The sequence below is a fragment of the Danio rerio genome, chromosome 22, assembly GCF_049306965.1.
Source record: "Danio rerio strain Tuebingen ecotype United States chromosome 22, GRCz12tu, whole genome shotgun sequence".
NCBI classification, from domain to species: Eukaryota; Metazoa; Chordata; class Actinopteri; order Cypriniformes; family Danionidae; genus Danio; species Danio rerio.
This window is the reverse complement of record NC_133197.1, coordinates 36,341,063-36,365,930: the sequence shown is the minus strand read 5'-3', so window position 1 is coordinate 36,365,930 and position 24,868 is coordinate 36,341,063. Positions and strand designations below refer to the sequence as shown.

General features: G+C 39.6%; 2 protein-coding genes across 5 annotated transcripts in view; one reads left to right on the top strand and one right to left on the bottom strand.

The window, feature by feature from the left end:
- Positions 1 to 962, bottom strand: part of amigo3 (adhesion molecule with Ig-like domain 3) — a 32,027-nt gene extending 31,065 nt beyond the window's left edge. For both annotated transcript variants that reach the window (XM_001340369.8, XM_005161841.6), the window contains exon 1: positions 147 to 962. The gene's annotated coding sequence lies outside the window, so the exon portion shown is untranslated. The remainder of the gene's footprint in view (positions 1 to 146) is intronic.
- Positions 1 to 24,868, top strand: part of rnf123 (ring finger protein 123) — a 245,981-nt gene that overhangs the window by 165,316 nt on the left and 55,797 nt on the right. For all 3 annotated transcript variants that reach the window (XM_009296497.5, XM_009296496.5, XM_073937581.1), the window contains one exon: positions 21,020 to 21,150. In XM_009296497.5, coding sequence (XP_009294772.1) covers positions 21,020 to 21,150 — 131 coding nt within the window. The remainder of the gene's footprint in view (positions 1 to 21,019; positions 21,151 to 24,868) is intronic.

Here is a 24,868-nt window from a genome sequence, read left to right as displayed (position 1 = left end):
CAGATGTCACTGTCTATCAAGCTAAACCATGAGTGTTGTGTAAGGGTTTTTATTATTTAATCAACTTACTGTCAGTCTGATTCAGAAACACCACATTACACATTGATATTCTAATCTTAGAAGTTGAGGACAATGAGTTTGTTTACCTGAAGATTCCCAAACGATGCTTCAAATATCCCACCTCACAACTTTTGTTTGGATTTCAATGTACTGCTCCTGCTGTTAGTCCATTCTCAGGTAGAGAGGACCGGTAGCACAGTCATTTAAGTCATTGAAGTGAAAGCAATTGCATTTACCCAATCCTTAAGGCTGAGCCCAACCTTCTGTGCAGCATCCTGTTAACAGTTGGTGTTGTTTTGCAGTCCTGACATCCGAGATGGAACAGAAGAGGGTCTTAAATCAAGAGTTAGCTCGCTGCCGCAGGCTGAAGGATGTTTTTGAGAAAGTCAGCATCCTGTCCAGTCCGCTTAGGATGATCTTGCCCTCAGTTGAACAGCAGGCGCACAATGTGTCACACGAGCACTGCTCCACAGTTACTCTCACAGCACGAGCAATCTGTTGTTTGTTTTAACCAGAAGATAAGCGCTGTTATCAATGTTGCGCCATATCCTGGAGAAAATAGTCCTTCCGTTTTAGAAATACGTTTCGTCCACTCATTCTTTTTTGTTCCAATAATAAATGACACCGCTCGATTAGTGCATCGAACTCTCTGTGATTCTTAAGCTCCCAGTGTCCACGTGGCATCTGAAGATATTGCTGAAAAGTAAAAAGCGCAAACAATGATCAAAAAGCTTTTTGGTACCTCTCCCCGGTCCTGGTCTCTTATCAAAAGTGTTCTTCCTCAGCATTCATCCTTTCGTTCCTGTCCTCCGATTTGCTCTGTGAATCGTATGGGTCTTCCTCTCTCTCTCGCTCACTCTCTCACAGAGCTTGGGTGCATACTACACTGCCTCTCTGCTTCTCTCTCTTTCCTCCCTGCGCTCTATAAACAGACAGGCATGGAGTTTCGGAGGAGGGGCACTCTGGAGTGGGGGCTCTGCTAAGTACTGATTGGTTGATGCTGGATATTATGAAAGGGGAGTGTTTGCCTGAGCCTCCCCTGGTGATATAGGTTTTTTTCCCCTCATAGAATTTGTGCATGTCCAATTATGCAATTGCCTTCTCAGATACCTCTTAGGGAGGTTGTATTTACTCTGTTTAGCTTTAATATTTATTGACCTATGTGCTTTGTTAGGGATCGGAATAACCTTCTATTTATTACAACAAAGCAGAAATTAATGTGAGCAGACTTTTTATATATAGGAGGACATTTGCTCAGTGTTTATTTTTGAAGCTCGCTGTGATTAGCTAATCATTTTAAGAGAAAGTGATTCCTTTTTTTTTGTTAATTAGAGTTTTAAATTAAATTAATTTTTTACTCTACTGATCTTGTGATGTACACTCATCGGCCACTTTATTAGGTACACCTTACTAGTACCAGGTTGGACCCCCTTTTGCCTTCAGAACTGCCTTAATTCTTCGTGGCATAAATTCAACAAGGCACTGAAAATATTCCTGAGAGGTTTTGCTCCATATTGACATGATAGCATCACGCAGTTGCTGCAGATTTGTCGACTGCACATTCATAATCTGAATCTCCCGTTCCACCACATCCCAAAGGTGCTCTATTGGATTGAGATCTGGTCACTTTGGAGGCCATTTGAGTGCAGTGAACTCATCGTTATGTTCAAGAAACCAATCTGAGATGATTTGCACTTTATGACTTGGTGTGTTATCCTGCCAAATTCTGACCCGACCATCTGATTGTGACAGCAGAAATCGAGACTCATCAGACCTTTTCTCCAATTGGGTGAGCTTTTGGGAATCGTAGCCTCAGTTTCCTGTTCTTAGCTGACAAGAGTGGCACCCGGTGTGGTCTTCTGCTAGCCCATCTGCCTCGAGGTTGGACGTGTTGTGTGTTCAGAGATGCCCTTCTGTAGACCTTAGTTGTAACGAGTGCTTATTTGAGTTACGGTTGCCTTTCTATCAGCTGGAACCAGTCTGGCCATTCTCCTCTGACATCTGGCATCAACAAAGCATTTGCTCCCACAGAACTGCCTCTCACTGGATATTTCCTCTTTGTCTAACCATTCTCTGTAAACCCTAGAGATGGTTGTGCGTAAAAATCCCAATAGATCAGCAGTTTCTGAAATACTTAGACCAGCCCATTTGACACTAACAACCACGCCATTTTCAAAGTCACTTAAATCACTTTTTTCCCCCATTCTGATGCTCGCTTTGAACTGCAGCAGATCGTCTTGACCATGTCTACAAACCTAAATGAGTTGCTGCCATCTGATTGACTGATTAGAAATTTGCATTAACGAGCAGTTGAACAGGTGTACCTAATAATGACAAAAAACAATTACCTGTTTTATTATTTAAAATAGTAAAAAACGTTTCCTCTCTTCTATTGACGTTAGTTTGACAGCTTCATTAACAATATTCTTAACTACACTCCTCTTACCGTTAGTTTGCTCTGGGGGAATGATGTGCAAAATGAAAGCCCCACCCCCTGCTCAAAACTCAGTACCCTACTCTAAAGGCTCGTACACACTTTCATTTGCATTTATCGTCAGTGTTTTTCAAGATGTTTTTCCGGATTAAAACCCAAGCGATTTTCACTGGTGTCGAGCAGAAGAGTATGCAAAATCACTCATTGACGTCAGATGGCACTACACAACTTTAAGCTTGTAACACAGAAGAAGAAAAGAGAAAGTTGACATGCTTGTTGTTAAAGTTACTGGCGATTCGAGCAAGCATGGATAGTTCAAGCAGCAGCTCCAGCTCTAGCGACAGAAATGATTATTGTTCACCAGTGCAATAAGCAGCTCCACGTTCATATCGCCTCCGGGCGTCTTCTTCAATGCGCGCTCGAATTGTCAGTTTCGTGCTTGAGCACCTCCAAGTGCTGTTTACTGTAACTTCAGCAGCTCTGTGCACGTGATCCAAAGTGGCAATCCGATTGGTGGAGAAGGTGATTGGTGAAAAAAAAAACAAGCATGAGGCGTTTCTTAAAAATTATGTTTTACGCCTGGCGTACTGCGTGTTGGTGTGCACGATCACCAGGGCCAGACGGAATCTGCGGACATTTTTTGCTATTTCTGCGGAGAATTTTGGTAATAATCTGCGGATTTCTGCAGAATTATTTTGGAAGTATCATAACTAAAACCTTAATATATGAAATAAAAAGTAATAAATTACTGAATAAAAACTGAATAAATTCAGATTTACACATTTACTCAAGCAAATAAACAGAATTAATAATGGGCTAAAAATCTGCGGAATTCTGCGGAAAATCTCTGGAAAATCTCCGGAATTCTGCGCGCGCAGATTCCGTGTGGATCACATTGGCGCCCTTTATTTAGTCACGAGGCATTAAACGTAAACAGAAAATGCGAGCAAAAGCATCCCGGTGTGCACGGGCCTTTAATCAGCATACAGAAATAAAGGTCTCAGCAATTCCTGGTTCACATGGGCTTTAATATGTCTATTTTATTTATTATTTAATTTAAAAAGGAAATAAAACCACTATAAACAAAGTCTATGACATGATTTGGCAAGATAGCCGTGCTATTATTAGTCTTCTGAATCATGCAATTTTAAAAAACAATCACAAATCTTTGCATTGTATCAGATCCGATGATGGTGGCACTAAACGAAGGTCTTGTTTTGTAACTGAAACAATTGGTCAAGTTTAAATATCCAGTTCATTGTGCATTCATTATGGTTGAGTGCACACTATAAACCTGACATTACTCATACTCATGAATTAAAGATAGTGGGTGTATTCGTGTCCTTGAATTTGCTGTAGACAATCCTTATGTATGAATAAAAGTCTTTATATTGCTTCTAGCCCACATTTGCCTTGTGTGTGTGTGTGTGTGTGTATGTTCACGCCTGTGTATGCTGTCTCTGCTCCTCGCTCATCGTTGCACAGGCTTTGACTACTGTCAGGGTGCATTATCTTCTGAAACCACCGCTGTGGGCCACTGCCAAAGGTCTTCAAAAAGTCCTACAAACACACACACAAACTCCTCTGGGTCTACACAACCCATTGCTTTTCATGATGCTTCATATTTCTAACTGATTGTCGAGGCATGTGCTTTCGACAGGTTTCTTGTCACACTTCCCCAGGCAAAATCTTTCATGGAGCGTTTAGCAAAGACTGAGTTAGAGCTGCTCACTGTCAGTCCCCCGATATGACATTGTTCGGGAAAATTGGTTTCCTGCCTCTAAGCTTGCTCATTTTTCCGAAACAATACTCTTGTACTGAAGGAGACATGGAGGAAGACAGGAAGAGGAACTCTAAGGTTAATAGCTTAGTGCCTCTCATATATGTTTCCAGACAACCATCAATTTGAGCCTGAAGTTGGTTTGCACCTTTTGATAACTTTGACCCAAGTTCCAGCGAAGCATGTAACTACTTATTACAGCATCCCTGCTGACGTCTTTACCGCACTCTCTTCAGCATGACATATCCATCTGCTTCCAGAAACACCTTAGAAATCCCTTCCAACTGGCTGCAAGCACCATAAAGTTTTAGAAGACCCTAGATATTGAGTGTTAGTCTTCCTGCAGCATCGTCTTTGGCGTGGGGAAACCATTTATCGCTCCTCGACAGTTAGCTGATATTTTTGAACAGTAAAATATGAGGGGTAGACTCTGACGTATTAGATAATGTGAGCAGTCATTTGTAGTTGATAAATGCTCTACAACATAGGACTCAAAATCAATTCCTGGAGGGCCGCAGCTTTGCGCTGTATTGCTCCAAACCTAATCAAACGCAGCTGATCCAAATAATCAAGTTGTTCAAAAGAGTCCCGACACCTTGATTAGTTGCATCAGTTGTGTTTGATTAGGGTTGGAGCAAAACTTTGGCTGCGTATGAAACCACCTAAGTACTGCATTTGAATTTTATACGTACTACTCGGTCAATAGAAAAGTATGTTCTATACAGTATGAATGTGAAAAGTAGGAATGGAATTCGGACGTACTACATCTGCCTTTTTGTCATGGTCACGTGTCCTACCTGCTTCAGTTGCGTTGCTTTATTTCTATGAATTCTCTTGTGGGGCATCATGGGATAGCGCAGCGTGCATGGGATGCGCACTCCAGAATCTCGCCGGAAGTAGTAAGTCATTCGAGTACTTCTCGCATACTGATTTTCGAATTCTATGAATTCAGACAAACTACTTGGCTTGCATACTGATTTTAGCGTACTGTATAGTATGGAAGTATGCAGTTTCGGACGCAGCCTTTGTTTGACTTTGAGACCCTTGCTCTACAAGGGGTTTTAGGTATGGTCAGACTTCTACGGTCTGCTAATGTTTTCAATAGGGATGCAACACACTCAATATAATATTGAACTTTTTGGTACAACCTTCTCAGTTCAATATGCATGTGTTGAATTCGGTTTTGCGTTTAAATAGCATTAGGCACTTTTTTCATTCCTTTAATTACTCTCTGAACTGGCTCTGTGCATGTTTTAATGTATATCCATGCACAATATCCAATCAGTGAGCAAGTTAGATATACCTTATTTTAACCTGGATTTTGGCAGTGTACGTTGCACAAGAAGCACAAACTGTATGCCACTGTCAGTATTCTTCAAACTAAGGGTGCTTTCACATCTGTGGTCACATCATTTGGGCCGGACCAAGGGTAGTAAAAGATACATTGTAGCATTTTCTGCCGTCTTTGGGTCCTTTTCACACCACACTGATTGATTTGGTCCGAACCAGTTGGAAAAAGGCCAAAATGCAGTCATCTAACAAATCCCTCATCACTCATTGGCCAGATGTTGTTGAACGTATTTCCTAAACTGCTTATTGATTGGTCAGAATTCACGTGCGGGAAATGCCAAATGCTTATGAGATTTGAGAAGTGACCCTCATCTGAATGGGTCAATTAAACGAGATCGTGTTCAATAAGCATGTATACATGTCTGACTTGATGAGCATTCAGATTGTTATGCCTTAGAATGTAAACATTCAAGAAATTGTGTTGTCCTTATAACGTTTTCAGTGTTCTGCATTGTCTTAAAATAAAAACATCTTATTCCTGCTGTCTGTTTTTAATGTTAATCAAACAATAAAAATCACCCACTGCCTTTGACAGAAAAATTATATAAGTCAAAAAAGTTTAGCCTTTATTTAATTACATGTGTACGCTTAATTTTTTTATAAAGTGTGTTGTATTATTTTCAGTGTTATTCAGTTTCTGTACTTCTGTACTTGGCTACTTGTCACATGGTTGCCCACTGAAGCTAAGCAGGGCTGCGCCCGGTCAGTTCCTGGATGAAAGACCACATGGGAAAGCTAGGTTGCTGCTGGAAGTGTGGTTAGTGAGGCCAGCAGGGGGTGTGCAACCTGCGGTCTGTGTGGGTCCTAACGCCCCAGTATATTGACAGGAACTCTATACTGCTCAGTGAGCGCTGTCTTTTGGGTGTGATGTTAAACCGAGGTCCTGATTCTCTGTGGTCATTAAAAATCCCAGGAGTAGGGGTGTAACCTCGGCATCCTAGCCAAATTTGCTTACTGGCCTTTGTCCATCATCACCTCTTGACCATCCCTATATCATAATTGGCTTCTTCACTCTGTCAACTCTCCACCAATAAGCTGGTGGGTGGTCAAGCGCAATATGGCTGCCGTCATCCAGGTGGATGCTGCACACTGATGGTTGATAAGGAGATTCCCCCCCCCTACGGTTCGTAAGCCCTATTGGAATTGCTTTGTTTCTTCTTCTTCTTTTTCTTTTTCTTCTTCTTTTTCTTCTTTTTTTTCTTCGTTTTCTTCCTCTTCTTCTTTTTCTTCTTCTTCTTCTTCTTCTTCTTCTTTTTCTTCTTCTTTTTCTTCCTTTTCTTTTTCTTCTTCTTCTTCTTCTTCTTCTTCTTCTTCTTCTTCTTCTTCTTTTTCGGAATGAATCATGGTTTTGAGGGGTTTCGGAAGTGGGCGTGGCAAAATGACTCGACAGCGCCACCTATGCACTTTTGACGGACTGGCCCCAGAGCTACGAATCACGCACACGGACAAAAATTGGCACACACTTCAAACACGGCAAAACCTACAAAAAAGCGTAATCTCAAATCCAACAGGAAGTCTGATATTTTTAATTTCCTGCAGCAAAAAAGTGGCGTTTTGGCCATTTGCTGGCGTTGTATTTTGACAAACTCCTCCTAGGGATTTTATCCGATCGACACCAAAATTGGGTTTTGTCATCTAAAGGTCTTGGCGACGTTAAATTGCGAAGATCTAGAATTTTCGTCGAAGGGCGTGTCCGTGGCAGCCTCGCAAACTTTGATGATTCACCACAAGAAGTTGTTATAACTGTCCGCTCTGCCTCAAAATTTACACGTTTGATAACAGTCCTGACTTGAACATGTTGACATGCCAATATCCAGATATAGTTATAGCGCAACCTGCTGGCAACAGAAAATTACTTCTAACTCTGCCAAACAATGTCCGATCTACCTGAAAATTCACAGGTTAGATGAGATGCCTCTCCTGAAGGCATCTACATGCCAATATTGAGTCACAGTCATAGCGCCACCTGCTGACAAAAGGTATTTTGGCTTATAACTCAACCACACAATTTCCGATCAGCCTGAAAATTCGCATGGTTGATAAGATTCCTTTACTAACGGCATCTACATGCCAGTCTTGAGTCACAGTTATAGCGCCACCTGCTGACAGGAGGAAGTTTGGCATAAATCTGTGATTTTCTCAGGTTCTTTATATATATCGGCTTAAATTATTGTTGTTCGCTCTTCTCTGTCATCCTGATTCCACCGATAGGTCCCTATCATCGCTGCTTGCAGCTTTAATTATTATTAAAACCGTAATAACTGTTGCTCTCCTAGTATTCAACAATTTCAGTTCTCAGTGGCTGGGAAATCAATCAATGAGAGCTAATCAAGAGTGTCTCCCAGAATAGCTTTGTTTTTTTAGAGAAAAAGGATGTAGGAGAGTCTGCGATGGCTAAGAAGTTCCCTCTTATGTGTTTGGAAATTGTAATTATGGTTTGACGTGCTCATTCCCACACGCCATTGTTCTGCTCTACAAGAGATACGTTTCAAACCATTCCATATGTATTAAAGTATCAAGCATTTTAAGAACCTAGCACAATAGCGATAATGGCAAGCTGTGGGATATCGATGGACTCTTCATTGTGTTCCACATACTTCTGTGGCAATTACTGAGATTTGTGCTCGTTCCGAAGTCCTTTGTCATACTTTCCAGTAAATTGTAAAGGAATAATTGTTTTTCTTTCCGCCTTGAATCAACTTAGACAAAGCATCAAGAGGCATCTGTGGACTTCAGAAATGTCACTTTCACCTGCATGCCTCCTAATCTCAGACAATTATAAGGAATATTGCCTTATTGTCAAGGCGCCACATGAATTCATTTGTTCTCCAGTCGAAGATGGTTTTCGGAGCGTGCAAGAAACCATATAGCTACCCGGCATATTCAAAAACACAAATAGAAGATTGAGGAAGGCTGTCCTGCAGTCCTCTACAAATGTTTGAGACTGGCATCATGCAGAGGAGCACACTGAAAGACAAGATTTGAGACATCGCCTCTAAATTGCCTCTTTTGTTGTCTGCCTTCTCATTTCTGAGTGTAATAAAGCACACTGCTGCTGTCAGAGCCGAGTTCATGTGCCATTTTATAGTTATCTGAATGCCTGTTTTTGTGCTGCGCGTCCCTTATTTGTGCAGATTTGAGTGGATGTGAATCTCAAGGTTTCTTTAGAATACATTCAGATCACAGTCGTAGTTCAGAGTCACAGGTCCTGTACACTGAACTGAATATATTATGCCCATACATTGAAGCAGAAAAGCGCATAAATAAAGAGCATGTGGGAGCGGAGACATGTCCAAGCAGGTATCATGACATGTTTCATGATACTCTCAGCCTCAGACGCCCACAGTCTGTTCACTGACCGACTCATATTGCGAACAAGAATGCAAGAGCTCCCTCAAAAAAAAAAACATAATAATAATTTCGTCTGACTGGCTTGTTTACGCTTCTTCTAGGAGTCTGAGTGTACCAGTCTGCCTGGAAACGAAGCTCTGCTGACAAGATATCAAGTTGAAAGTGCTCAATGAGGGCTATTCAGGAAGTACTAATTACAGTGTTTGCTAGTGCTTTGCCAGCCAAATCTGTGTTAATGGAGGCTAATCATATTTTGAGGACATATTTCCGTTTACTGAATGAAGTCTGCCACTGCTACTATTACCAATACAGCTATTACTGCTAATACATAATACATTGGGCAGGCAAGACGGACAACTGGGGAACAATTGGGGGTTGCTGGTTTGTCCTAAGGGTAATCGCCCAACACAATTTTGCTGTTTTTGCCTCTTTTTGAGCCTTTTTGTGCATTTTTTTTCTTTTGCTGTGGCGATAGGCTTGATTTTGTTTGGATTTCTTTACCTTTTGTTTTGTTCCTGCTTTTGTGTTGGTTTTGTTTTGTTCCTGTTTTGGGGTTGGTTTAGTTTGGTTCCTACTTTTGTGTTGGTTTTGTTTGGTTCCTGCTTTTGGGTTGGTTTTGTTTGGTTCCTGCTTTTGGGTTGGTTTTGTTTGGTTCCTGCTTTTGGGTTGGTTTTGTTTGGTTCCTACTTTTGTGTTGGTTTTGTTTGGTTCCTGCTCTTAAGTTGGTTTTGTTTTGTTCCTGTTTTGGGGTTGGTTTAGTTTGGTTCCTACTTTTGTGTTGGTTTTGTTTGGTTCCTGCTTTTGGGTTGGTTTTGTTTGGTTCCTGCTTTTGGGTTGGTTTTGTTTGGTTCCTGCTCTTAAGTTGGTTTTGTTTTGTTCCTGTTTTGGGGTTGGTTTAGTTTGGTTCCTACTTTTGTGTTGGTTTTGTTTGGTTCCTGCTTTTGTGTTGGTTTTGTTTTGTTCCTGTTTTGGGGTTGGTTTAGTTTGGTTCCTACTTTTGTGTTGGTTTTGTTTGGTTCCTGCTTTTGTGTTGGTTTTGTTTTGTTCCTGTTTTGGGGTTGGTTTAGTTTGGTTCCTACTTTTGTGTTGGTTTTGTTTGGTTCCTGCTTTTGGGTTGGTTTTGTTTGGTTCCTGCTTTTGTGTTGGTTTTGTTTTGTTCCTGTTTTAGGGTTGGTTTAGTTTGGTTCCTACTTTTGTGTTGGTTTTGTTTGGTTCCTGCTTTTGGGTTGGTTTTGTTTGGTTCCTACTTTTTTGTTGGTTTTGTTTGGTTCCTGCTCTTAAGTTGGTTTTGTTTTGTTCCTGTTTTGGGGTTGGTTTTGTTTGGTTCCTACTTTTGTGTTGGTTTTGTTTGGTTCCTGCTCTTAAGTTGGTTTTGATTGGTTCCTGCTTTTGTTTTGGTTTTGTTTGGTTCCTGCTTTTGTGTTGGTTTTGTTTGGTTCCTACTTTTGTGTTGGTTTTGTTTTGTTCTTGCTTTTGTGTTGGTTTTGTTTGGTTCCTGCTTTTAAGTTGGTTTTGTTTTGGTCCTATTTTGGGGTTGGGTTTGTTTAGTTCCGGCTTTTGCGTTGGTTTTGTTTTGTTCCTGCTTTTAAGTTGGGGTTGTTTGGTTTCTGCTTTTGCGTTGGTTTTGTTTTGTTCTTGATTTTGGATTAGTTTTGTTTGGTTCCTGCTTTTAAGTTGTTGTTTTGTTGTTCCTGCAGTTGGGTTTGTATTTGCTTTGTTTTCCTTTTATTTGTTTTACCTGGGTTTTGTTTTTCTATTGGGGTCATTTCTATAAAAGCATTGCAACAATCATGTTTTTGATTATGGTAGTGATAAAATTGCAATGTTTTGTCTAGTATAATGTTACACTAGGCAAATTGCCTTTTTTATTTGAAACTTTAAAGTTTTCGAATCTTTGATCTAGGTTTGGCACTATCTGGCATATAATGGTTATTACATTGGGTAGGGTAACATTAATTATAAAGAAGGGCAACACCAAATAATACAATTCTGGTTGCCTGATGAACATTCTGTGCAGTTATTTTTGGATAAATGCACAAATAAAGTAGTCGCAGGCATGTTTTAACCACCTTACAGTTCCATATTTCTATGTTGAATGATTTCACTTACGTCACAGCTTCAACAATCAAAAATCCCATCAAACAAAACAAAATGCTTTGGATGAGATGTGTAAAATAAACTAGTGCTTCACGCTGAAGCGGTTTAAAAACACAAACCTGACAAAAGTCTAAAAATACAACATCTAAGCAGCGTCTTTAGCTCTGGGAACACTTAAATAGATCCTCATTTCATTGAAATATTAGCAAACAATGCATTCCTGAGGTGTACTGTCCATTCTTCTGCGCATTGTGATCAAACCTCTACCTCTTTGATGTCTCCTTTGTCTGTCAAACCCATTACAGGTCTTTCAGTCTCTGCTAATAAGCTGTTGATCTGAATCAGATGTGTTTGTTTAAAGGGACATTGAATATGTGCAGAACTGGTGGTCCTCCAGGAACATGGTTGAGAAACACTGCCTTACATCATCAACGATTGGCTTACATATTTAGTGCAATTCCGTTTTGCAACTCTCATGTTCATCCTGTAAAGAAAATACACTTTCTCTTTCAATTTCATTCTGCAGACCATATCCATCAATTCGGGCCGTTCCACCCAAAGGGCCCACTTGTTAGCTCTATGACCAAGCCATGCCAAGGTTTGGTCTGAGAGGATCCAGGCATGTTTTTTTGAGGGACGGGAGGGAATGGTGAGCCGTGTGTAGTGATGGAATCTGGTCCAAAAGCCTCCCCCACACTCATCTGTCAGCCCGCTGTGCTTGGGCGATGCAGGATTGAAGTGGAGACTCGGAGAGGGGCCAGTGAGTCAGTGTCTGTCTGTTGGGGGCCACAGACACCACAAATAGCCTCTCCCGCTTACTGGCTTGAGCTCTCGGAGAGACACCTGCTGTCAGACCGGGATGTTTTACAAGTCGATTCCAATTCTTTGATTCGTTGGGTCTGATATACAGTTGAAGTCAGAACTATTAGCCCCCTGTATATTTTTTTCTCCGATTTCTGTTTAACGGAGAGATATTTTTAAGACATTTCTAAACATAATAGTTTTAATAACTCATTTCTAATAATTGATTTATCTTCGCCATGATGACAGTAAATATTATTTGACTAGATATTCTTCAAGATACTAGTGTTTAAGTGACATTTAAAGGCGTAAAGGGCCATGACACCCCAGTCTTTCGGTTAAAGTCTACTTCAGAATTTTTTCAAAAGATGCATGATTAATGGGCGTGGAGCTCCGCGAGCATCGGGCAGGAGTGGGCGTGGCCAGCAGGGGAGAAGGGGAGCGAATAACTGCTGTTGTCATTTAGCTCACAAAATGAGACACAAAGAGGAGACGCATGAGTTTATAGTTTACAAAGTTAAAATGCAAAGAAATAAACAGTGATTTAATGCCCTGCTACATTTGTTATTCGTAATTTCATTTACAGACAACCACAATTTATATCATTATAAAGATGTGTGTTCATGTAAACACTATAAATGAGGACTTCTCCCTCAATTCCCGTATCCAGCAGACTCAGTGCAGCAGGTCTCCTGACCCGTCTATTTTAACCATTAACCCTGCTGGTAATCTGGAGGATTTAGGCAAACACAGCAGCACGGCGATGTGTCTGAATGTGAACGAACTCCTGATAAAAGACAGCGTCCGCCATTCTCTAATTCTCGTGCTGCTCTCCCGACAAAAATGCTTGCAGCACACACACAGCTTTGCTGTATGATCGGCCCTGACAAGATCGCGGGGGAAAACATGCAACAAACCCCGTGGATGATGGAAACAAACGCATATGAGCCTTCATGAATGGCTAAATACTGTGCCGTGGTTTCCGGGTCTCTCAGCTTGGGCTTGACACTGGCAGGTCTCATGAATAATTAAGCAGTCGGCTCTTCTCATAGGATAAGAAAACTCCGCTATGAATAATAATGAGAAACCGACGCGTCATCATTGCACTTGCAGTTCTGCGCTACGTCGCCGATTTTGATCCCGCCCCAAAAATCATTTTAAACCCAGAAGCTGAAATTAGCTGACAAAAGCTCAAAATTATCCAGTTTTCCCCACAATTAAAGCTGACAGGTGCTAACATTGTCTTAACTGATGCTCAACACACACACATCTGTTAATATAAAAAAAAAAAGTTCTCCGGGGTGTCCTGAACCTTTAACTACAGTAGGTTAATTAGGCAAGTTAGGGTAATTTGGCAAGTCTTTTATAGCAATGGTTTGTCATATATAGCAAATGGTTTGCCGGCAGCTAGCTCTCTGCAACTCTCTTATGTTCGCTTACTGAAGCTAAGCAGAGCTGCGCCCGGTCAATACCTGGATGGGAGACCACATGGGAAAGTTAGGTAGCTGCCGGAAGTGGTGTTAGTGAGGCCAGCAGGGGGCGCTCAACCTGCGGCCTGTGTGGGTCCTAATGCCCCAGTATAGTGATTGGGACGCTATACTGCTCAGTGAGCGCCGTCTTTCAGATGAGACATTTAAACCGAGGTCCTGCCTCTCTGTGGTCGTTACAAATCCCAGGATGTCCTTCGAAAAGAGTAAGGGTTTAAACCCCAGCATCCTGGCCATGATCCTTGCCCACTAGCCTCTGTCCATCATGGCCTCCTAACCCTACCCATATCTTAATTGGCTTCATCACTCTGTCTCCTCTCCACCAATCAGCTGGTGTGTGCTGTGTGGTCTGGTGCAAAATGGCTGCTGCCACGTCATTCAGGTGGATGCTTCACACTGGTAGTGGATGAGGAGATTCCTCCCAATGTGTAAAGCGCTTTGAGTGCCTAGAAAAGCGCTATATAAATGTAAGGAATTATTATTATTAATATTGTTATGTAAACAATCAAAAATATTGCTTACTGGGGCTAATAATATTATAAAGTTAAAAAACTGCTTTTATTTTAGCCAAAATAAAACAAATAAGACTTTCTGCTGACTTATCCACCATATCCCAAAGGTGCTCTACTTCAGTCGTCCTCAACCACCGGTCAGTGGACCAGTACCGCCAATAGTGCCCAAATTTAACCCACAAACAGCAAATGAGTAAGAAACAGACGTCTCTGGAAAGTTTCTTTGCTAAAGGGAAAAGGCCCATTAAAGAACCAGCGAACTGATTGCATCCGCAATCCCATTTGTCAACAAATCAGGAGAGTCCACCATGGTAGTGCAAGAAGATCAACCTATGGAGATCACAAATGATGGCAGCCTTTTAGGGGCCATTCGCATATTGCGTTTTTTCTAGAGTTCGCACAAGTTCGTTGTTTCCAACGGAGGTGCGCGGAATTGACCAATCAGCTTCAGCTTGTACGGAATAAACACAAAGCGGTAGGACTAATTGTCCCCAAACACTGCAGTGCAGTATTTTTCCATGAATAAAACTTGTATCAGAGCGAGAGCAATGATTTGAAACACTGCCCAATCCCCATCCCACCCCCCACCCTGGTCTGCAGTAAAATTGTCAAGCGTTGACGGGTCTGCAGTGATAAAAAGGTTGCAGACCACTGCTCTTATTGGATTGAGTTCTGGTGACTGTGCACTGTGGTCATGTTCAAGAAACCAGTCTGAGATGATTCATGTTTTATGACATGGTGTGTTATCCTGCTGGAAGTAGCCATCAGAAGATGGAGACACTGTGCTCATAAAGGGATGGTCATGGCAGCAGCAATACTCAGGTAGGCTGTGGCGTTGACATGATCCTCAATTGGTACTAATGGACCCAAAGTGTGGCTAGAAAATATCCCCCACACCATTACACCACCCCCCCCAGCCTTAACTGTTTATACAAGGCAGGATGGATTCATGCTTACATGGTGTTGAGGCCAAATTTTGACCCGACCTTCCGAATGTGGCAGCAAAAATGGAGACTGTTCGGACCAGGCAACATTTCACAAATCTTCTATTGTCCAGTTTTGGTGAGTCTGTGAATTGTAGCCTCAGTTTCCTGTTCTTAGCTGACAGGAGTGGCACCCGGTGTGGTCTTCTGCTGCTGTAGCCCATCCGCCTCAAGGTTAAACGTGTTGTGCGTTCAGAGATGCTCTTCTGCAAACCTCGCTTGTAACGAGTGCTTATTTGAGTTACTGTTGCCTTTCTATCAGCTGGAACCAGTCTGGCCATTCTCCTCTGACCTCTAGCATCAACAAGGCATTCACACCCACAGAACTGCCGCTCACTGGATATTTCCTCTTTGTCAGACCATTCTCTGTAAACCCTAGAGATGGTTGTGCGTGAAAATCCCAGTAGTTCAGCAGTTTCTGAAATACTCAGACCAGCCCGTCTGGCACCAAGAATCATGCCACGTTCAAAAAAAGCTTAAATCCTCTTTCTTCCCCATTCTGATGCTCGCTATGAACTGCCGCAGATCGTCTTGACTATGTCTACATGCCCAAATGCATTGAGTTGCCGCCATGTGATTGACTGATTAGGAATCTGCATTAACGAGCAGTTGGACAGGTGTACCTATTAAAGTGGCCGGTGAGTGTATGTTTTGCTTGTCTAGAAAATGCTTCTTGATTTAAGAACTTTTTAGACATTTGGACTAGAAACAAGACAGAAAATTTAAGTAAGAATAGCATTTTTGCAATCTGCTGTTGTTTTTTACCTACTGGATGTGTCTGTATTCAGTTTTGTAAAGGTTTTAGGAGTGCAGCAGGAGGGCTGGCAGGTGCAGGTTGTGCGGGCACTGATCTCATGTGCGATTTATTTGTTTGCCAGACCTCTGTTGTTTGAGCTTTGTTGCCCGTCCAGCCCTGTCATTCTGCTTGTGTATCGCGTTGCTAACTTAGCATGACAGCCAGTCGCGCCTTGTAAACACGGCAGCCCAGCTGGGTGTGCTTGTGTGCTGGCACAAACATATTTGATCAAGTGTTTGTCTCCCGGTAAGGACACTCTAAAGGTTTGCTCTTGTGTGTCTGTGTGCATCTGTAGAGGATTTAGTTTCTGCCAGATCAACATTACTGCTGCAGCAAGCCAGATTTTAGCATGCAGGGGGAAGTTTTAATTTGACATTTTTAAATAAATAAACAAACAAACAAACAAATGTATTTATTGACATTGTCTGGTTTATTTATTAATTCATGCATTTGCTGGCTTTGGTTTTATTTTAGGTTGTCTTTGTTTGTTTTAAGCCAGGGATTTATTTATTTTTTTTGTTTTGTTTTGTTTTGCTTTTGGTATTTGTTTTGTTTGTAGTATTGTTTTTTTATTTACATGCAAACATCTAATCATCCATCCATCTATTCATTTAAATATCCATCCATTCATCCATCCATCCATCCATCCATCCAAATTTTTAATCATCCATCTGTTCATCCAAATATCCATTCATCCATCAATCTGTTCATCCAAATATCCATTCATCCACCCATCCATCTGTTCATTCAAATACCCATCCATCCATCCATCCATCATCCATCCATCCATCCATCCATCCATCCATCCATCCATCCATCCATCCATCCATCCATCCATCCATCCATCTGTTCATCCAAATACCCATCCACCCATCCATCCAAATGCCTAACCATCCACCCATCCATCTGTTCATCCAAATATCCATCCATCCATCCATCCATCCATCCATCCATCCATCCATCCATCTGTTCATTCAAATACCCATCCATCCATCCATCCATCATCCATCCATCCATCCATCCATCCATCTGTTCATCCAAATACCCATCCACCCATCCATCCAAATGCCTAACCATCCACCCATCCATCTGTTCATCCAAATATCCATCTATCCATGCATCTGTTCATCAAAATATCTATCCATACAATCCATAGATCCGCCCATACATCCATATGTTCTTCCAAATGTCTAACCATCCACCCCTCCATCTGTTCATCCAAGTATCTATCCATCCATCCATCCATCCATTCATCCATCCGTCTATCCATCTTTCCATCCATCCTTCCACCATCCATCCATCCATCCATCCATCCATCCATCCATCCATCCATCCATCCAAATGTCTAACCACCCATCCATCTGTTCATCCAAATATCTATTTATCCATGCATCTGTTCATCAAAATATCCATCCATACATCCATCTGTTCATCCAAATATCTAACCATCCACCCCTCCATCTGGTCATCCATCCATCCATCCATCCATCCTTCCATCCATCCATCCATCCATTCATTCATCCTTTCATCCATCTGTTCAACTATCTGTTTGTCCATCTGTCCATCCATCCATCCATCCATCCATCCATCCATCCATCCATCCATCCATCCATCCATCCATCCATCTATCCACCCATCCATCCATGCATCCATCCAAATATCTAACCATCCAGCCATCCATCTGTTCAACCAAATAAATATCCTTCCATGCATCTGTTCATCCTAATATCCAATCATTCATCATTCATCCATCCATCCATCAATCCATCCATCTATTCATCCACCCATCCATTACTCCAACCATCCATCCATCCATCCATCCATCCATCCATCCGTCCGTCCATTCGTCCATCTATCTGTCTGTTTTCCCCCTCTATTTTGTTTTAAAGCAGTCTTTTGTTCTTATATTGGGTTTTGTTTACTCATATATTTTTAATTTGCTATTATGTTGTGTAATTATTTAATAAATGTATTCATATTTTCAAACTTTTTTGGTTTTGTTTGATCTTTGGCATGAATTAAATGAACTAAATTAGGTATAAATGTAGTCATAATAATAATAAAAATAATAATAAAAATAATGATAATAATAATAATAATAACAACAGTAATTTCAGTTCAAACCAAAAAGTTGACAAAAAACAACATCATGTGCAAGACCAAATAGAACCAGAACAAAACAGCCCAGCCTAAAAAAAAAAAACAAGCAAAACAAATGCCAGAGAGAAAACAACATCAAAAACAATTTCCCAGTCTAAAATCCCACAACATCCTAGCCTAAAAACATCCTAAAATAAATGACATAATGAATAAATAAATAAATAAATAAATAAATAAATAAATAAATAAATAAATAAATAAATAAATAGTTTTTCTTTGGTCTTGGTCATGCTTTTATTTTTAGTTTATTTATTATTTGTTGTTATTATTATTATGCTTTTTTTTTGCTTTTTTTTATTAACTTTTTAATTATTATTTTTTTATATACTTTATTTTTTTATGGAAATATTTTGCGCTTGTTTCCATTTCCATTTAGCATATTTTTAATCTGACCTAATCATATTCTTAAACCTTAAATCATATTTGTCTGTATCGCATGGAAGATTATCCAGTCTTTTTTCATATACTTTCCTCTGTTGTTCTGCTGTTTTCCCGTCGCCTTTCTGTGTACCTGTGGATGCTGCTCACTTTCAAACCAATCATTTCACCCACATAAGCAACAGAAGGGGGGCAAGAAAAAAATCCACCGTGCATTATTAAAGGAAGTCCATCTTTTGCCTTTGCTTGCATCACGAGGAACTGTGTGTGAGTGGGTGTTTGCGGTCGGAAAAACACACATGAAAGATTGATCAGTGAAGGATAGACATACACAGCAGGTGCACCGGCTTTAATACACAGGCCAAAAGATCAAAACCCCATAGATCATCTGTCAATAATGATGTGATTTTCATTTCAGTTGGTTTGTTTTGATGACTTTTTTTAGGCTAGGCTTTTTGATTTGTTTTGTTTACATTTTGTTTGTCTTAAGTTGGGCTTTGCTAATTGTATACTGTTTTGTTCTTTGGGAGTTTGTTGTTGTATTTTGCACTGTTGTTGTATTTTGCACTGTCTGGAACCAGCACGTAAGCTTTTCACTCTTCATAGTACAAATGCTGCTGCTGATGTGACGAGAACAGGGATTTGGTGATTGATTTGTTTTGTTTCAGGTTGGCTTTGTTTTATTTATTTATTTATTTTTTGTTTGTTTGTTTGTTTGTTTTTCTGTAAAGGGTGGGTTTTAGTTTTTTAGTTTGTTTTTTGCTTTTGGCCGGACTTGGTTTTGTGAAAAAAAATAAATAAATAGATAAAAAATAGGCTGGATTTTGTTTGTTTTCGGGTTTTGTGTGTTCTAGTTTTTGTTTAGTTTTTTTGTTTTTATTTTGGTTTGTCTTTGGCTTTGATTTTTTTTGGTTTTGTTCTGTTTACATTCTGTCTTAAGCTGGGCTTTGTTTGGTTTTAAATTGGCTTTATGTTTTGTTTGTTTGTTCAGTAATGAGTGTGTTTCAGTTTCTAATTTATTTATTTATTTTTGGACTTTGCTTAGGGTGTGACATTGTTTTGTTTTCTTTACTGTAAATGTGTTTTTTACAGTGGCTTTTGTTTTGGGTTTTGTTTTGTTTGTCGTGTGTTCTAGTTTTGGGGTTTTAGAGACGGGCCTGCTAGGATTTGAAAAATTTATTTTATGATAGATTTTTATGATAGATCAAATCTAGGAGGTAGTTTTATTTGGATTTACAGATCCCCAGCGTTTATGTTTAATTTTAACCTAAACTTTGTGCCTCTATGGCTGTTGTTTTAGGGCACATGTCCACCTTAGCATTGTAAGTGCACAATGGTTTTTAAATGCTCTGGCAGTTGGAGAAGCATTCACAGCTGAGCATTTTTGGATGAGCACTGATGTTTTCAGCTCTGCAAAAATGCTTCGTGAACATCTGCCTTTATGTCAGTAGAGTTAGTTGATTGATTGGTTGGTTGGTTGGTTGGTTTATTGGCTGATTGGTTGGTTAATTCATCAATTGGTTTGTTGGTTCATTGATTGGTTGGTTGGTTTTTTTTTTGGTTAATCGATTTATTGGTAGGTTGGTTCATCGATTGGTTCATTCATCAGTTGGTTGGCTGGTTGGTTCATCGATTGGTTGGTTGATTGGTTCATCAATTGATTGGTTGGATGGTTTATCGATTTGATTGGTTGGTTAGTTCATCAATTGGTTGGTTAGTTCGTTGATTGGTTAGTTGGTTGGTTCATCAATTGGTTGGTTGATTGGTTCATTGATTTGGTTGGTTGCTTGTTTCATCGATTGATAGGTAGGTTGGTTGATTGGTTTTTTGGTTCATCGATTGTTTGGTAGGTTGGTTCATTGATTGATTGGTAGGTTGGTTCTTCGATTGGTTGAATGGTTGGTTGATTCATTGATTGGTTGGTTGGTTCATCGATTAATTGGTTGGTTGGTGTATCGATTTGATTGGTTGGTTAGTTTATCGATTGGTTGGCTGGTATATCGATTGATTAGTTGGTTGTTTTGTTGGTTCATTAATTGGCTGGTTGGTTCATTGATTTGGTTGGTTGGTTGGTTGATTGTTTGGTTCAACGGTTGGTTGGTTGGTTGGTTGGTTGGTTGGTTGGCTGCTTGGTTGGTTGGTTCATCAATTGGTTGGTTGGCTTATTAATTTGATTGGATGGTTGATTGGTTTATCAATTGTTTGGATGGTTGGTTCATCAATTGATTGGTTGCTTGGTTCATTAATTGTTTGGCTGGTAGTTTCATTGAATATCTGGTTGGTTGATTGAATTGATTGGTTGGTTAGTAGGTATGTTGATTGATTGGTTGATTGGTTGATTGGTTGATTGATTGATTGATTGATTGATTGATTGATTGATTGAGATGATTTTCTTGGTTGATGTGTTGATTTATTTGATTTAATTTGATTAATTGATTTATTCATTACTTATTTGATTAAATGATTGATTGGTGATTTATTGATTGAATGGTTTATTTATGGTTATAGGGTTGCACTTGCACTTGAAGTCCAGGCACTGGTTGGACTTGTAGGCATTAGACTATCCAGCACTCTTTTTTTCACCCTAAATACCACGGCTGAGACAATTCACTTGAACAACTCCTAACTGACAAAGTGTGTGAGTCATTTTGGATTAAAGCTTATGCTAAAAGCTGAAATGGAAATTTGACTTTTATTTATTTTTCATATATTGGCATAGCTGTTCACCACATATCCAAATGACCCTTTTGACTCTATAAAAAATAAACATGACAGCATGTGCTGCCTCTAATAACCAGCAGCTGAACAGTGTCCCTGTTTGCTCCTCCAGTGTCTCGAGGGCCGCGTCTGTGCTGCTGTCGGACCCCTGTTTCCAGCTGCGCTCCATCCAGTACCTGCTGGGAGAAGGAGAAAGTGGATCCTCCACCGCCACCGACCGTAAACACTTCTCTCTGCACACATGTAAGATCACTTCAGTTCTCTAAAACATAGCAAATCAAGCTCTGCATATTCATTGGGCTCTTATCCTGAGTCCACAGCATGTTTGCCGCATCACCTGCTTTCATATGCAACGTTTACCATCTAAATATACTCCATTTCTTAGAATAGCCTTCCATATTCTGTGATGTGGAAAAAAAAGGATTGTTTTCCTAAAATAGCCAAGGAGCCATTTCACTCGGCTCTTATTTCAGACATTGAGATCAAAACCATGCAGTGACTAAGATAGGCTATAATTATCATCCACTTGAGCTCTTACTTACCAGGTGAAAGGATTTCATTCAATGTTTTGTTATTATTATTTTAATTAGAGAGATTTTAGATTGACAGCTGTTTTAAAAATGGTCCTAAATAAATTAAATTAATATTTTTTTTACTGTTTGACCTGCATTTCCAAACTCATGATCATGATTCAGTTCCCCAAAGAGAAATCCTTTTTAAAGACAATTTCAAGCAACAATGTATTTTTAGAAGTCTCTTATACATGTACCTTCTAAATGACACTACTTAAAAATAAAAACTATATTTAAATTAAAAAAAAAAATCCATTAGATTTGAGAGCCATATCCTTGATATTAATATACAGTGTTCACCCCTTACAAATCTCACATTTAAATTAATATTTTCTATAGGAAGCTTTACAATATCATATTTGTGCATATACATTAGATTAGTCCAGAGAAGCCCAAACTAGGGCATGCAGGCCAAAGTTGGCCCATGGTAACCTTTTATCACATCTGAGAAGAGAAGGAGAATGATGGGGATGGTTTAAAGATTGTAATTTCAAATTTAATGTACCTTTTTATTTGTTTGTTTTATTTTTAATGCTGGAATTTAGTTTAAAATGTACATAATGTTACCCGATGTAGAGAGGATAATGCAGAGACTTTGGTGAGGGAATCAAGGCAAAAAGAGATTCTGCTTGACTGGTGTATTCAGCATTGAACTCCACCGAAGAGCATAGAATCACCAAGAGGCGACACTCTGTTGCTAATTGGGAAACAGCCACTAGATGCCGCTAGTGTCATGCGGCGGCCATTTTGGAATGGAAATTCCAATAGAACAATGTTTTCTAGTTATTTTTAAATATCATAAAATTAGGCAATTACCCATGGCAACTTTAATGTAAAATGGTTTATTTATTTACGGCCCACGGCTCCTAATGATATTGGTTTTTGGCCCTTCATACGAAAAAAGTTTGGGCTTAGTCAGTACTGAAGCCAAATCTGGAGATAATTTATGAAAACCATCTAAAATTAGTACACACAAATTCTTATGTTAGGGAAAAATAATAAATAAACAATTTTAAAAAGAGCAAAATTTAAGAGAAACAAAAAAAAAATGTCCTAAAATTTGTCGAAATTTTGTAGTTTGTCATTTTTTTTAATATTTCCTACGAATTTAAATGTATTTTCTTTCTAATTCTAAAGATATTCGGTGGCTAAAGTATTATTTTAATAAATATATCCATTTAATAAATCTGTTTTGTTCAAATGCACCAAAATATGTGACCTATATTCACCGAGAAACAGATAAAAAATATTTATTTTCAAAGCGAGGCGTACTCATTTATGCTGAGCGCTGTATCTAGTGGTAATTTCAGAATATTAATGTAATTCATTAATTATGACAACACTGAAATACACATCATTGTATTTAAAAATGTACTGAATGCACATTCTGAGTTGACAGCCCTATTTATAATGTGATTTTCTGCACTGAAGTAGCTGTAAATGGCTTTAGGAAATCCTCTCTTGCTCAACGGTGCTGCAGTGCAGATCAATTCCTCCTGCTCTAACTATATGCAGTACAGTAGACGCTCCACTCCAATCTACAGCCTCCGCTTTACTGTAAGAGGCCTTGATTAATTATTTACTCTAAGTGGATGCATTTCCATGTACGCTGTGCCCACACGTCTAAACAGCTCCTCTCGGGCAGAGAATCGGGCATCACAACACGGTCTTTAGGCAGTCAGGAACAGCACGGAGAGATTATTTACAGTATTTGTTGTTTCTGATACTCTACAACACCCTACACTTGTTACAGGAGATTTGGGTTTCCAGAAAGTCAGTGACCAGTGCTCTCGGCGTTCATTTTGGCATTGGAAATGGGTTGAAAATGGGATTTGTAGGTGAATTGGGATTTTGAAATGATTCTAAAAACAATTAAGAAAAATAAATAAAAAATGTTGAATTTAAATATATTATTAATAATTAAATATAGTAATATTTAATTGACGCCCTGAGCATAAATTGACCCATTTATTAGTATTTTTTCCTGCCTTTGGGGATGGAAAGATTTCTCTAAATCGAGCATTTTACTGTGTGAAGTGTAACTATTACTTTTATTTCCTCTGTTTTTGATTTATGATTATGATATTTGTGTTAATGAGCAGTTGAACAGGTGTTCAGAGAGCTGCAGTCAGGATGACGGCAGAACCTGAAAGCCCAATTTGTCTTTTAAATGTAGAACAGGAAAAGTAAACCTGAAGGTCAAACACTTGCTTCATATAGACGACAGATGTGGAATAACAGATGTGAAATTCAGAATCTAATGTAATTTCCTTATTTAATCTACAGGCAAAAGAAATAATTAAATAAAATTATATATGATGTGCCGTGGCTGCCAAAATATTTCTTTCTTGCGGACACAAACTTTTATTTGGCTCTTTCAAAAGTTAACAATACAAAACAACAGCAGAACTGAAACAAACAAACTCAAATAAAACATACACGCATGTATATACAAATGAAAAAAAGAATAAATAAATAAAGAGGCAGGGGATTCAGTATAAACCAATGGAGAAAAAGAAAATATTTAGTCAAATCAAATCATGTTGTACTGTTTTTATATTATTAAACATTGATTCCAAATCCTTTTTTAAAATAATTCACCCCTCTTTCTCAAAGAATATGCTACCTCCTTTAAACAAAATAATTTCTTAGTGGACACTGATCCCGGAAGGCAGGGGTCTCAAACTCAATTTACCTGGGGGCCGCAGGAGGCAAAGTCTGGGTGAGGCTGGGCCGCATAAGGGATTTCACAAAAAAAAGTCCTCAAATGTCATTATTAACAGTTTTAATTATTTATTCTGAACATGAAGTGTCCTGAACAGTAATAGAACATTGAGTGAAGATTATGAACAGTTCTTCTGAGCATGGCATCTTTTGCCTACTCCTTACTGCCAGAGACTTGACAGCGCTTCTTCTCACAAATCTGAACCACATTTGGCTTTAGAGCGGAAGCAGTTGAGACCCTCAGTATGGCTTGAAGATGATCATCATTAAGTCTAGACCTGTACTTTGACTTATTGAAGTCCTAGGGAAAAAAGTTTGGGAACTCACTCAAAACTTCCATTCCCTCACCTAAAAAAAAGGCGTATATATGTATAAATAAAACACCCCCACCCCACTCCAGTCACATCAGTCTGTACCAGTCTGTATCTACCTATAATATCATAAGATGCAGGGCAGGCACGTGCACACATGGGGCTCAACCTGTGCAGAGCACATGTCCTTTTTAGTCTTGCATAGAAAGTGCCCCCGCGACGCGACACACCCTCGGTCCCGCCCTTCAGTAGGCGCGCGATAACACCGCTCTTGAGTACGCGCGCGACAACACAGCTGATCAGAACGCGCGTGTCATTGAGTGACAAGCGCGCTGTGTACGGATAGAATCAGCG